The 14,903-nt window shown below is 42.0% G+C and overlaps 1 protein-coding gene across 2 annotated transcripts in view; it reads right to left on the reverse strand.

Moving 5' to 3' along the window:
- LOC134337712 (paired box protein Pax-7) overlaps positions 1-14,353 on the reverse strand; it is a 147,844-nt gene extending 133,491 nt beyond the window's left edge. For both annotated transcript variants that reach the window (XM_063032912.1, XM_063032911.1), the window contains exons 1-4: positions 13,833-14,353; positions 12,045-12,280; positions 10,894-11,023; positions 9,822-9,950 (exon numbers count right to left, since the gene is read on the reverse strand). In XM_063032912.1, coding sequence (XP_062888982.1) covers positions 9,822-9,950; positions 10,894-11,023; positions 12,045-12,280; positions 13,833-13,917 — 580 coding nt within the window. In that variant the 5' untranslated portion in view covers positions 13,918-14,353. The remainder of the gene's footprint in view (positions 1-9,821; positions 9,951-10,893; positions 11,024-12,044; positions 12,281-13,832) is intronic.
- Positions 14,354-14,903: the final 550 nt, after the last annotated feature.

A 14,903-nucleotide genomic window follows, 5' to 3' on the forward strand; every position in this document is an offset into this window, starting at 1 on the left:
ATCTGAAATGCATCGATCCATCAAAGTTAGCATCTGGGAGAGACTCCAGGTCTCACTAACAGAAACCACCGGTACTCTGCACCAACCAATCAGGAAATCTAGGAGCTAATTTAACATATTCCCACATTGCAATCTCCACTTGACCACAAGGGATAAGACATAGAATGTCAAGGCCGTAAACTCATAACCTAAAGAACAGACTGTGAACGTAAAGAGTACGAGATATCCAGCAATTCATTGATAACTAAGACATGTATGAATTCTTCAGTACTGTCAGTTTCCCATGTCCCACATATCTACAGCCATTTTTTGTCAGAGCCGAGAATGGCGGTGAATTTATCTAGTTCGCCGTTGATGGAAGGAAGACTTCGAGCAACTCCTCAACTGAGACTCTGTCATGGACATCCGTGATGCCTTGCCACAGAAATCAGCTTGTCTCACCGCTGGGTCAACTGACAAGAAATCAAGTGGGCCACACACCAATTGATTAAAAAAACTGTCTGCGGGAGCATATGGTAACTTCTTACGTTTTAACTTTGGCTGAGAGGAACTTCAGTCAGTGATATATACACACAGTCACTGACATGTATCTCAACCTATCACTGACGCATCTCTCCTATCTTGAAACGTTGGCTACAGACAGTCCTTGTAATTGATACCAGTGCATTGAGCTGACCTTTTCCCTAAACTAATCCTTTGGACTTGACACAGAATTTACCAAGAGATTAAACTAATGTAACCTCCGTTTGCTATCAATTTACTGAACCTCCGTCAGATTTAGTATCGGGTAGTATCTGCCTCTTTCTCTATTCTGTTGTCTGAAACTGACCAAGGCCGCCCTTTGTTCGAACCGATTGATATGAACATAGATATCAAGCACTGAGATTATGAGTAATACTTGCCTCATGTTAAACAAAATGGACAGACTCCGTGTTGGCAAACCACGGCACAAATTTTGCTGCTAAAGTGGTACCAATTCAGTTCAGAGAAATTTCAGTTTAACTTCTTCCAGAACATCATTCTGGACGTAATGATTTGAGAAGAAGTAATTCGCTGGGAGAGTGTGAAGAGAGCTTTGCTCTGTCCGTCACCTTTTCCCTCTATCTTTCCCTGTCCCTATTTGGCGAGATTGTCCAGAAAAAGATTTACTCTGTCTAAGCTCTGCCTTTCTCGGCACGACGGTGTAAAGTCCTGGAATTGTTTGATGGGACCAGGGTAGAGGGAGCTTAGCTCCATATCCAACCCATCGTAAATTAAGTGACCTGTGAATGTTGATAGTTCAGACCAGTGATTAAAAAAGACTTACATAATTCCTTAGACACATAGTTCAACGGGGAGATTTATTCTACATTTATCCAACCATGCTCTTTCTTTCCTGATAGCACAGAATGGGTTCCAATCTTCTCACCTCATCATATTAACCGTGGGTTAAGACGCCGAGACTCGGTCAGAGCAGTAGGTCGACAGAACTCCGATGTTCAAGGAATAAATCTGGGATTGCGGGTTGAATGAATGACGGGTTTGTGGTGGAAGGCGGGAGATGGGCTAAAGGAAAGAGATAGGGTGGAGCGGGAGGAAGTAGAATGGAGCTGGAGGGGGAGACAGATGAGGTTGGACGAGGGAGGTGGAGTAGAGTTGGAGAGACTGAGGTGAGTACGGTAGTAGACGGGGGATGGAGGGAGAGGGGTCGGGTGGAAAGAATGATGGAAAATTTTTCTACATTTTGCCAGCACTTGGTGTGTTGTTCTCAGTGGCAATCTATCGCTGGGCTTTACGCTTGGACGAGTATCGGACTGTGCGGTGTCAAACCTTTGCAACTTTTTATTCTGATTAAACCGAACGCCTCAACTTCAGTGGTTAAAGAGAGCGGACGGTGCAGGCAGGGCTAAAATCCTCAGGGATATTCTGACGAATGGGTGAAATCTCCGCCTGGCCGGAGTTCCCTAAACCAAGGCTAACCAATGCCAACCCCTAGTTCACTTTAAATCGAGCTGAACTTACTCACACCTGGTGCTAAAGGAGCTTGGACCATTGACATATTCATGTGTCCTCACAGTAAGACCCGCCAACTAAGCATCTTGCAAATAAAATTCCGAGGTTAACTTTACATTTGTGTGGGCGAATCCCCATAAGGAATTATTTTATCAACAATAACAAAAAAGACTCTAGTGAGGGACAGGATTTATTCCGCACATTTTGGAATATTAGCATGGACTTTTCCCCCATATCCTCACCGTGATCTTCCTTTCTGCGAAATAGCCAGCAATCTCTATTCATTCGAGGAAGTAATGTGTGTGCTGAGATCCAGCCTGTCCCTAATGCAGACTCCCTTTAATTAGTTGAAATCGGGAGCCCCGCACCAAAGCACAGTGAGACTGTAATATGATGAACTCCCTTTGTTGAGGTGTCACCATAAATGTTCCCGATAAGCAAAGGCGAAAGGGATCAAAGGAAATAAGCTTCTCAATTTCCTGACTCGGTCTCCTACTTTTCCTTACCTAGCTTTCCTCCCTTGAACAACAAACCCGACAATCCGTCCCGTTTCTTGCCGACAGAAGTTCAGAGGTCAACCAAGCACTTGGAAATAATTGTGTATTAATAACCCTCTCAAAAGGCTTATTCTATGCTTTTCCCTCAGATGACAAACGACTTTATAAATTCGCACTGAGATGACATCCAATTTTATTTTATTTTTTTTTGTCACGATTCTGTAAGCGGAGTTTGAAACCTAATCTGCTCTGGGGTTATGACCCAAAGTGTTCCTTTACAAAGCGCTCACAATCGGAGCTGGCATATCTACTCTTATTAAATATTTCTCCAAACACAACATAATCAGCCTTCCCTGATACTCAACAATAGTGGCTGGCAGGCGGCTTTCTAAGGTACGTTTAGATGTTTTCTCTCTTCCCTTGTTTGTTATGACTAGAGTGGGCCTGTGTTTTGGGTTGGGCGCACGTCAGTCCCGGGTGTTTGGACTATATTTTCTGTGCTACCTATAAGACCAGGAGGCTGCGTAATCACAGCGGTGAGGCTCAGTCCCTGGAATATGGTTTTCAATTCCAAGTTTAAATAAGAACGACAGTCTCCTAATGTATTCAGCGGTGCATTTCAATAAAGCAGCAACCTGTTGATATATGTGGAATTAAAGCCACTCTATCTGTCAATCTTATTAAACCACGTGAGTGCGACGCGCGATATCCGCAGTCTTCAATCTCGGATTTCCAGCTGACATCCAGATGGAAGAACCCAGCAGGTCAGGCAGCATTTATGGAGGGAGGGACGTTTCGGAATACCAGGCTCCCGATGAAGGGTCTCCAGCCCGAGAAACGTCTTCTCTTTATTCCCCACCATAGATGCTGCCTGACCTGCTGAGTTTCCCCCTGCACTTTGCGTGGGTTGGTCAAGATCAGCAGCATCTGCAGAATCTCCTGTGTTTACGCCATCCAGATGGACCCAGTCCCTTAGCACTGTCCCGTGTACGTGGAATGATTTATTGATATGTTCACGACAAAGCTCCCACAGCGAGGATGAACCTGATGGTTGAGTCCTTACGTTGGGGGATTCCCAACCTGAGGTTTCTCTTCCATCTGGAATATCATGTCATTCGCGCTAACGAATATCAAGACTCTAACCCTAAATTTCACTAATTCTAACATCAGTTCAAATCGCTTTATCAGTAACGCTTCACTTTCGGATAAAGTTTGGGATAAAGTCAATACAGTGATGGGATATCATGCCCCCTGCACGATTGCCAACTTTGTTTCCCCAATCCTTCAACACTAAAGGATTCTGGGTAAGGAGCATGCTTTTTTAAAAGAAAAATTATTCCACGTAAATTCCGAACAGTGACTCTTACAATCAGCATTGGGTGGAATTTCACCAACGGATTGAATTGCTGGGTCACTTTTTGTTATTATTTCATACATTTGAGAGGGGATTTAGAGTTTTGCTCCGTCCCAAAGACCTTTCAGCTTTAGGTGCTGGTTCCTATATGCTCTTTAAAATCCTTTCCATGTAAATTGCAATGAAATATAGAAGGGGTAAGAGGGAAAGCCTTGATGGGAAAGAGGAGGTTAATCCTGGTTTAATGCAGTGATGCTGCTATAGGACCGAGCAGTGCTGATTGTGTTATCTCTGCCTAACATTTGTATCTCGCTCAATTCCTGCAGCCAAATAGCTGGGAGAAAGTGGAGATGTATGGACTGCTGATGCCTCGGGAAAATGTGTTATTAATATCTAAATAACGTTGCCATATTTGAGCTAAATCTCTCTCTCTCACTCTTTCCTGGTGTGGGATGAATTCGTTTGAAGTGCAGCCCTATCGCATTCTCTCATCCTCTTTCTTCGTTATGCTTTCTCACTTCTGACACATGAATCGAAGATAGTTAAACTCATGCAAAATATTAAAACATACTCAATTTCCTAACTCAGTCTGGCAAATTATTCTCTCTCCCTTTCTTTCTGTCTTCCTTTCTCTACACTTTTCTACCCTTTTACATCCTTACTTTCAATTACTCTGATTTAAATCGTATTAATGGTTTCGAGTTCCTTTGCTCTGATGTCTCTCGCTGTCGGCCCTCAACATCCAAAAAGAGTATCATTCTCTCTTTTCCTAAGTCCTGGTTCCCCTCCCCTCACGTTTTCCGTCACTTTATCCTCTTCAAATCCGATCTCTTTCCCTAAATCGTTTCCCCATTCTCTTTTTCCAGTTCGCTGAACTTGGACCAGTTTGGTTTACTATCTTCAACTTGCGTTCTCTCTCGCCTACTCGCGTGTTTATTTATGTAAACCCCGACTAGTAAAGTACTCCGCGCTAGTATTTGCTTTAGTAATTACTATCTCAGTGATGCGCCTTATTTGTCTGCGCTTTCTCTGGCAAGTGTTATTCGTGTGCTCGGTATATCCTTTCCTTTAATTGAATATGCACATTACAATGAGTTGCATCCTCAGATAATTTGACATTCTTCTATCTCTTCCTGGCCTCTATTATTTCAGCTGATTTCCCCTTGCAATCACAGAAATCCTCCCTGCTTTCTGTTTGATTAGATTCGCAACTTCCAGGTGACCCCCCGGTCTTCAAGTACTGACTGTAGCCTCTTTCCCCGATACAGAGTGCTGGTTAGGTTACTGGATAGGCACTCCTCGCAAGCCACACACACAAAAAAAAACACCTCCACGAGCTAAACACCCCCCCGCCCCAAAATTACTTTAGTGGGAGTCACCTGTATTTTAATCACATCTCTTTTGGTCCAAATTAGATGACACGTTCCCGTGAGCAGTGCAATCGGCCTCGGACACGCGGTATCACCCTGCGCAGCCAAATGCAACTGGCTTGTCTAAATGTTTACATGATCTCAAAAAAAAATCACCACCTCCCCACTCTAGGACATACGGCTAGGCAGCGAACACATGAACAAATCTCACCAAAAGCAATCATCCAGTCAATGATTCGAAACTTCTCAGTTGGAATCCCCAAACGCCCATCTCTGCGGTCCCCACGCATTAATTATACTATCAGACTGACCCATTGTCCATTCGTGTTTTCCAAATCTTTTTTTTAAGCTACGTTTGGTCAGTTTACGTTAAAACTCTACCTGCTCGCCATTTTTATTCAGCTTTGACATGCCACCCAATGTAGTTCTCCCGAGTCTATCAATCTCCCAGTTATAATTATATTCATGCATTCATTGTGTTGCATTTTCGTAATCGTCATCAGCATTTCTACTTGCCCCGTGTCACACAGATTACAAACATATTAAGAGATATTTCACTGTATAGAAATCATCCCGCGTGTTTTCGTTATATTGCCTCTCTTGTTTGCCGTTTCCCCGATTATGTAAAAATCTATCTCTATTTAAGACTTTTTTTTGGAAGCGATAATTGCAGAAATTGTACTCTGGGAGGGATGTTGAAGCAAAAAAAAAAATGCTACCCCCATCCCAACGCAAAAAAAGCACATATAAACAACTTTCAGCACACACCACTCTGTGAAACCGGTTAGAAGTCAGCAGATGAACCTTATCTCCCATTGCCATTCATTGTCTCTCAATTATTTCGATTGTTAACTATTTCCTTTTCAGATTTATAGTTTAATTTCAACATGTCACATAGTTAAACGTTTCAACATTGATTTCCTGCACTGGACGGTTGTTGTCAGCACGAGGTTGAAGGGGCATGTGACAAAATGCTAAATATGTTCTAAGATAATATATACATTTATAAAAATTCTCGGACTATAAAAAGGAACTGAAATCTGGCGAATTGGTGCCTGGAGCTACAGAGAGCGAAGCGTTTAAAGATGAAAGTGCGAGAAATAAAAGGGCTCAATTTAATCTGCCTTAAAACCCTTCAACATAACGTTGCGCTTAAAAGTCCCCACAGTGGCTGATTGGGGCTAAATACACTTCTAACCATGGCTAGGAGCTATTACACTCATCGGAAACACAGCCCCTCATTCACACAGCGCCGTTTTCATTACTTTCTTTAATAAGCCTTAACATTATTAAATGTCAGAGAGATGAGAGAGAAAGAACAATCCGCCAAAATCTATGCTTAAAAAAGGAGTGAGGGCATTAGAGCCTCGGCCCAGAGTTACCGCAGTAAAGACACAAATTAACTTGAGATATGTTTGGGTTTCCTGTCGTTCTGGAAAATATAAATAATTATACAAAACAAATCGCTTAAAGAGACAAAGCTGTCCATTGACACTTTCTAACCAACTTGTACTATGGCAAGTATTGAAGACTCAGCATTAAGCAGCATGTCTTTTAAATTCCTCTTTTAAAAAAAGTTTTATGTAGTAATACTCTCAGATTGGAACCGATGATTATCGATGATTGGGGGAGGGTGGGGTGGGGGTGGGGTGATGGTCGGAATATTCTGGGGGTATTAACGTCTACGGCCGTTGATCAACGGAGCTCACCGGACGCCCGCGTTTTGATACCTTAAGCATTTCAAAAACAAGAATCTATTTTAAAGCGGTAAATACGAGTAAAAAATACTGTATCCCACGAGACAAATTGTTCGAACAAAACAAATATGCTCTTTAAAAGATCATATCAGTGCTCCCACTAGGCAGTTTAGAAGGTTAAAAAGTTTTACAGATGTCTTTTTAACACTTCCACTTAAAACTTATTTACAAATATAAACACGATCACGTCACCTAGGCCTCTTAGAGAAACAATCAGTCTTTTCGCTGTTACCCAGCGGGAACTCCGGCTTCTCTTTAAAGGCTGATTGTAAAACGGCAGCACGCGGCGCTCGTTTTTTCAAATGTTTCAACATTTTTAAACATATTATAATATTGAGAGTCAGGAGTTTAGTCGAGTTCGGTTGATAGTTATATATAAATTGAATAAAATTAAACAGAAATGTATCCTTCTCTAAAAACCTAACTGAAATTTAGGAGACACGTAAAAGAATAAAAAGTTTTTTTTAAAGTTGGATTTGCCAAATCGACGACTAATTATTTTTTAACGATGAAAAATTTGCAAGTTGAGCTAAATTAATCTGCATCTACAAGTAAAACATAAATGCATGAATATTTCGCAGTGTATCTTGGTTGGAACTAGATTTATAAAACATTGTCTTTTTCGTGATACTTATAATGGTTTAAAAACTTTGTAAAATCTTAAAATTACAAAATTTTAACGTTCGGATGTTTTCCAGACTTTGTTCAGCTGAGATTTAATTTATATTTATACATTGTTACGAGGTGGGAAGGCTGGCACTGAGGGTTGCAGACAGAATACATACAATAGAAACCTCAGATTTTAAAAACGAGACGAAGTTGATACATTTTTAAGAAATATCAAAGAACGGGTTTAATGAAACTTGGTAGAACAATGAAATACCTAACTAACTCAGAACAGATTTAAAAGTAAACGAAAAAAGTGCTTCCTCGTTTCCTTTTTATCTGACTGCGATATAGTAAAGGTTTTTATTTTATAATTGATTTAAATGTTTAAACATTTCATTGAATGGTTGGATTCAGAAGCAGACGGGGGGCAAACTGCATGGAATCTGCTTCCCAAATGAATATTGACTGTTTCTAAATGTTTTTTTAAAATCGTTTTGTACCTTCAGCCAGTTATTCTTTCTCAATATTATTACCAAACTCTTAACAGCGGGGAGGGTTTGCATTATTCATGTGAATCCCTTTCTCCATTATTTCCTCCCTCGCTCTTTTGTCCTGATATTTTTTTCCCCTCTCGCAGATTTTTTGAATGAGAATGTCGGACTCTGTCCGCCTCAGAACAGGCTGCTGTCTTTCTCTTTCTCTCTCCCTCTCTCTTTTCGGCTCTGTTCGCTTTTGTATTTCAGCTTTTAAAACATTTTCAATGGACTCGCTGGTCTTTGTGCTCAAGTTCATCTCCAAGTCTGGAAATGAGTGCGTCTTCGAGAAACCCCTTTGTCAAATCCAGTAGAAATGTTTGAACATCTCGTTTGACAGTTTTTTGTCCTTTTTTTTTTAAAAAAGGGCAAATGTTGGTTTAAATATTCCCGAGCGCCCCGAGGAATTAAAAAGAACAAGCAATCTTTTTTCCCCCCAAAGTTTCGCCACGAATAGTTTCGAATTGGTACACAAGTCAGCGTACCGGTTTCACCCCGTCAACACTTAAAGAATAAAGCGATTGATTTAACTTATAGGAACTTTGCATGTAATACGTCAAATAATATAGAGCGAGAAGCGGCGTCAGAACCTTGTGTGAGGGGCGCCATTTACTCAGAGACCACAGTTAGCTAACAAAAACAACTGCATGCATGAAACCAAAGGCAAATATTTCGATTATTTACATAAAAATCGTGACAATCCATTTACTTCTGATTTCACCAAGAAGCAATGCTAAATAAGTGCAGGTTCGTAACTTCTGTGATCCCCCCCCCCCCCACATTGATTCCCGAAACGTTGCAGTTTATTTCCTAACTAACTGATGGAGTCTGTTTTATCCCCCCCCCCCACCCCTCCTCTTTCTGTCCCTTGCTCATCAGAGCAGAGTAAATGTCCCATCTCCTCGCCTTTCATCAGCCGGTCGCCCCGATCTCCCTTCCTAATTGTTACTGATTGGCAAAGCGGGCAACTGTCAGCCGCGGTTTCAAGGGACCGTTTAAGAAACCTGGAGAACGATCTGTCCACAACACAAATTAATTTAAGCACCAACAATACTTTCCATCACAGTCTGGAATGAATAATTGATGGCCCGTCCTGCCAAAGAGGACTGCAGCATTTTCTGACTTCCTCCACCCAATGCGTTCGGCACTCGGGGCCATCTGATGGGTTGAGAGTTTCCCCATTTTGGACAAATTATTCAGCCACGTCTACAGAAAGATTTTCAAAACCCAGTAACAGACAAAAATAACAAAACAATTCCCAATTTCACCGAGAGAAGACAAGAGGCAAGAGCAGCATGCGATCTTTAGCTTTACTACACATTCTATGTAAACATACTCTATGGAGTAGAAGCTAAAACGTGGGGTTGTACAAGCATTTCTTCCCAGATCGATCATGTATGTTTGAGTTAATCAGAAATAGGCAGAGAAACGATTTCATATGACGCCAACCCCATCGCTGAGGACCTCGCACAGGGATGCTAACGGAGGCAGGTATAGGCCACTGATCTGCCGTGGAAAGCCAGAGAAGCAGTTCCCTATTTTTAAAATCCAAATGTACACACACACACACACACAATGTAATCATTTTATCTTTTACCAAGAAGCCCAAATTCTGTGAAACGCGAAAAAAAACCTCAGCAACACCCCCACCCCAGCATCTTTCCAGCTTACACAAAACGAACCCAACTGCAAGCAAGTGCTAGTGTTACCTTTCTCCCCGAGGATTCCATCAATACTATGTTTAGTCTTTCTGCCCCCTTCTTCCTCTTTCTTCTCCATTTCTTCGTCATCATCTCTCTTTCCAAACTTGGCTCTTAACACCCGACTGATGGAACTCACTTTCAAAAATAAAAGGGAAAAATAAGGAGAAGGAAACTTGGAAAATCGGCAATATGTTTCAGGAGTGTGGAATTCCTGACCCGTAAACCTTAAATAACTCATTTAATCTAAGCCGATTCTTTACATGTCTCCTGGCCATTAAAGGCAACAATTTAATAATTTAGGATTTAAAACTCCTGAAGTAATTTGATAGCATTTACAATGTTTTATTAAAATTAATTGTTGGTACATTCGATCTCTCCTACCAATAATGGTTTTTCCAGATAGTTGTTATAAATTTCTTTTAAAAAAACCCAACTAAAAATCTGAAAAGTTTGTGCTTCGAGGTAAATCTCGGGAATTGTCCATAACTGTGATAATCCCTCCCCATTCCCAGACTCTCTAAACATGTAAATTTCGAGTCATGCCATTGATAGGAATAGCAATCGGGATGGACCCCCGACTGACGGGATGATCGGCGAAACCAACAGCTCTAGCCCAGCCACAGGGAAGAAAAATGATCACGAAGAAATGCTGCAAAAATGAAGTTTAGCAATAGACAAGGCAATAAAAACAAAACCATTCCAGCCCCATCCATTACACAAAACTCTAACGTAGGGCAGTTGGACTCCTCATTAAACCGACCTGCAACTTCAGTTAATCTGAAACAGAACGTTCAATTCACTATCACAGAGGTGTAGCTGTATACTTTTAAAGAACATTCAAATTATGCATGAGAATTTTCGGGGATGTAGACTTTGTGAAGACCAAATGAGAATTACTTCAACCCCAATGAAACCCGGGCTTCAATAACTGCAACTTATGCCATGGGTGGGTTCGGCTATCTCCTTTTGCAAGTCTATCTCACTAACGTGGGCTGCCGAGCTCAGCCATGGTAGTTTGAGTCTGACAGGTGATTCTGTCTACAGCGCCCAGGTAGCTGCAGCCACAAGTTGCCCTCACCTGAAGGTACAGTGCTTCTGTCGCAAATCCCATCTTTGAGCAGCTTATCCCTGATCTCCCAACTAAACATCCCCGGGTTTTCTCTCTTGTATTCCTCGATCTTTTTTTCCACATCAGGCGTTGCTACCTGCTTTAAGGGGGGAAAGGACACATAGACAGACACACAGGGAAACAGAGACACAAACAAAAAAAAACTTTTAATTTATTTGACGTGAATCACGAAGTAACTAAATCATTACATTTCCATTCTTGGTTAACAAGTTGTCAAAATAAGTTTAACTATCATGCTTGTTTCCATTCCAATAATTACATCTCTCTGTTGAGAATCACCACATGTCTTATCTAACTGCGTGAGAAGGCATTTGGAGGAAGTTATTCACGGTCATGTATTTAACTTGCGCAGAACTGTGGATTTCTTCAAATTAAATATAATTTTACTGATCACAATGGCTTCGGTCCTACAGATTTGTGGACTGTTGAGATTTCAGGTTTGAACTGAAACACAGTGTCGAATTCCAGTTCAGTTCACTCTGATCTCACCGCCGCTCCTGCCCAGTTTTATTCTGAATGACCCCGTGTGTCCTCGTGAAGAATGAGAAAGCTATCCCTGCCGGTGTGTCAAACGCCACCAGCCGAGACTCTCACTGCTTTAAGTTAATTACCAACTTGATAGAATATCCGCTGGTGAGGGGGAGAAGAAAACTGCAACATTAACTTTAAGGAAAGTTTATTTCTTGCGAATTTTAGAGCATGGTTGCTGCGGTTTAGAGATAAATGATTACGATTTACCAGCGAGCGTGGAATGCACACAGAGCGTGCACGGGTTACTGCAGTGGTAAGTTTCTGAGCGGGTTATTTGTTTTGCGATTTAAAAAAAATTAACTTCTTATTTTTCTTCTACTTAAACCATTCGCAGTAGCGACAACCGCCGCCACACCTCCGGAACTGGGCCTGGATGAATGGGCAAGCATGAGAAAAAATGCACGAGATTGGAAAGTGAAACTTCGGAGGGAAGTTGTATTTGTGCGGGTTGGGAATGGCGTGAGGATTTATCACCGCCTGGCTCGGATATGCATCTATTTCTTGCTCCTCTGGCTCATCAACTGGAATGGCCGGAGAGCCTCCTCGTCCCCGCTATTTCCTCCACTCACCCTGGGCTTGCTGCCTCCAATAGCCCCAGGCCGGATAGACCCAGTTTCTTGATAGCGGCACAAGATTTTGGAAACGCAGCCGTGAGAGACTCGCAACTGCCTGGAAATAACACAAGGCCGGATACCGTGATGGGCCATTTCCACAATTTTGTGTCGAATATGGTTCGGTAGGGGTCTGCCGTTTATAAACACTCCGCCCAGCTGATTAACTCTCCCCTGACCCAGAGGCGTCGACACTATTTATAAACAGAAAGAGAGAGAGAAAAAAGGAGAAAATCAAGAGTTAAACATGTTATCAGAAGCACCGGCCTATACAACAGTCTGTGAGTAAAAGATATCTGGAACTGGGCTAATAAAAAAAAGCTGAGATTTAAAACTTCCCAACAGTGATCTGCGGCAGAACCCACGCCTGTAATGCCTTTATTTCACACGAGCAGTTTAATTAGGAGATCTTATTTCCCCTGAAGTCTCCTGGAATCTCCATCTGCCCCCAAGATTGTGATAATTGTAGAACGGATGAACGCAGCTTTTCAAACAGGTGTGTGTTACTGGCTCGGCTCCAGACTCGGCTATACGAAGTTAAAGAAATACCCATATCTTACTTTTGCTTTAAGAAATAAATTCAAGAATAAATCGTAATATAGCCTTTCTCCTACTAGGGGAAAAGTAGGGAGCTAAGCTTTAGTTGAAATTGTCACTAACTCCAGAGGAGCTTAACGTTGTTGTAGATACGCAGGCTGGAAATGTAATCAGAATAATGCAATTAAACTTCCAACTTTTTAAACAGGGCCAAGGATATCCGGCCTTGAAGAATTTAAAAACCTTGCTATAGAACTGAGAATAATTCTAATTTAATACATTCCCTCATTACAAATCAGGGCGACCTCTCTTCATTGCAATGTGTTATTTTCCAGTTAAAGGTTGAACTGGGCTAACGAAATCGGCTTTAATAAATTCGTTTTCTATGAAAGGTTTGCTTATTAAATGAAGTGTGTTAGTTGTATTTAATGGATAAAAGGCGAGACGGAACAAAAATACACAGAAGCTGATCGGGAGCTAGCGTTGCTGCGCCAGTCTGCAGATTGGAGCTCTTTATTTCTTAATCTGAATCAGGCATTGCTAATTTAAAGTAATGATGACCAACACATGCGGTTAGCTAGGGCACAACTCATTCCTCCCAAACATCTCCAAGTGGCTGATTTCTGCACTCGACAGACACTAGAAATTGAAACACTTTCTTCACTCATTATTCCCAGTCATGTTGTGCAAATATTGGTGTAATCCCCCTTATCCCCCTCCTGACTATTCTTCACTTCAGTGTGCTGAATGATGCACTTCATTAAATCCACCAAGCTTGTGTGTTTTGCGGCATGCGTGGCTTGTGGGGTTTCACGAATTTCTCCTTAATCACGAAATATACGAGGCGAAAGTAGTAACTAAATAAATTCCACCCCAAACCCTACACCGACTCTGTGCAAGGCTGCACGTGCTCAGAAACATTATAACAAAAACAGAATTAGCAATAAGTGCCCAGTGCCAATTAATTCAAGGCCTCATGTTAACACAGGTGCATCACAAAGGAGTATTTCGCCAGGGGAAAATACACTAACTTTTTCTGAACACAGTTAAGCAAATGTTACATTTATCCCAAGTTATTTTCTCCGAACAGACATTTAAAAAAACAAAAGCAGGAATCCACGTTTATATCTTTACTGTTTGTACAGCCCCCTGATATATTCTAATTTATTTAATTACATTGAGATACACGGTTGATCAGGCGAGACATACCTTCTAAAGGGAATCCGGCCCTGCTGTAGTTCTGACTTGGACTCGGGCGCATCATCCGCGGTACTGTCCCGGTTAAAGATGTCATTCTAGAATCGGTACCGAAATTAACAGTATCGTGGTGAGGGGAGGGCGGGAGTGAGCAAAAGGAGCAATTTGCAAAAATAATTATGAGCGAGTCACAAAGTCCAACAGACAGGGTGAACGGATCGGCTCCCTCCCAGTGCACTGCAGCTTATAGCACTCTGCGCCCGCCGCAAGTGCCTCCGCCGATAGCCTCGCCTCGCTCTGATCTTCCGGAGAGAGAGAGAAAAAAAAGTTTCTTAGGAAAGTGAGATGAGGGGTAGAAAACTGATGGAGAAGTTGAGGAGAGCAGTAGTTCTAATGTCGAAATCCCCTTCCCAACGGGGTTTTCTTGAGGGGTGCTAATTCTAAACCCACACCCCCTTTTTAATGCCCTTTGGTAGAGAGTTTTGAAACTGTTAAAAGTCTCCAGGAAGCTGTGAGATGTTCAGGCGCCCAAGTTCGGCGCAGTGTGGAGGAGGAGAAGAGTTTAGACTCTGATAGGCTCGGGCGGATTCTTTTATTCACGAGGAGGGAACGAACACACTGACAAGTGAACGCGCCAATGACGGGGGGATGTCTCCGGGCCGACCACACTCTTTCGCTGCCTCGTTATCAATCAAACAGATGTTTTATTAAAGCAAAATTATATCAAAATAACACATCAACCAACAGTCAGAAATCGGCGCTAAAAGATGTTTTCCTAACAGAAATATCTCGCCCTGCCTTCTTACCAGCGAGAACCGCAGACAGAAACAACATCATTAACCGAACTTTAGACGGTGAAATGTTTGGTACTCTCGGTAAAAGACAACAATTGATTTAACTCTCCAGTACTCAGATGGACAAACGTCGGTCCAAAAGTAAAATGTCCAGTCTCCAGAGCCGTGGTGTGGCTGGCTGTCGCTGAACAAATCGTGTATACGAACACCATTAATGACAGATTCGGATACCCCCTCCCCACAGAATCACCAGTAAACATCGGCAGAAACTGAACGAATGTCAGTCAAT

This window comes from Mobula hypostoma, chromosome 25 (assembly GCF_963921235.1).
Source record: "Mobula hypostoma chromosome 25, sMobHyp1.1, whole genome shotgun sequence".
NCBI classification, from domain to species: domain Eukaryota; kingdom Metazoa; phylum Chordata; class Chondrichthyes; order Myliobatiformes; family Myliobatidae; genus Mobula; species Mobula hypostoma.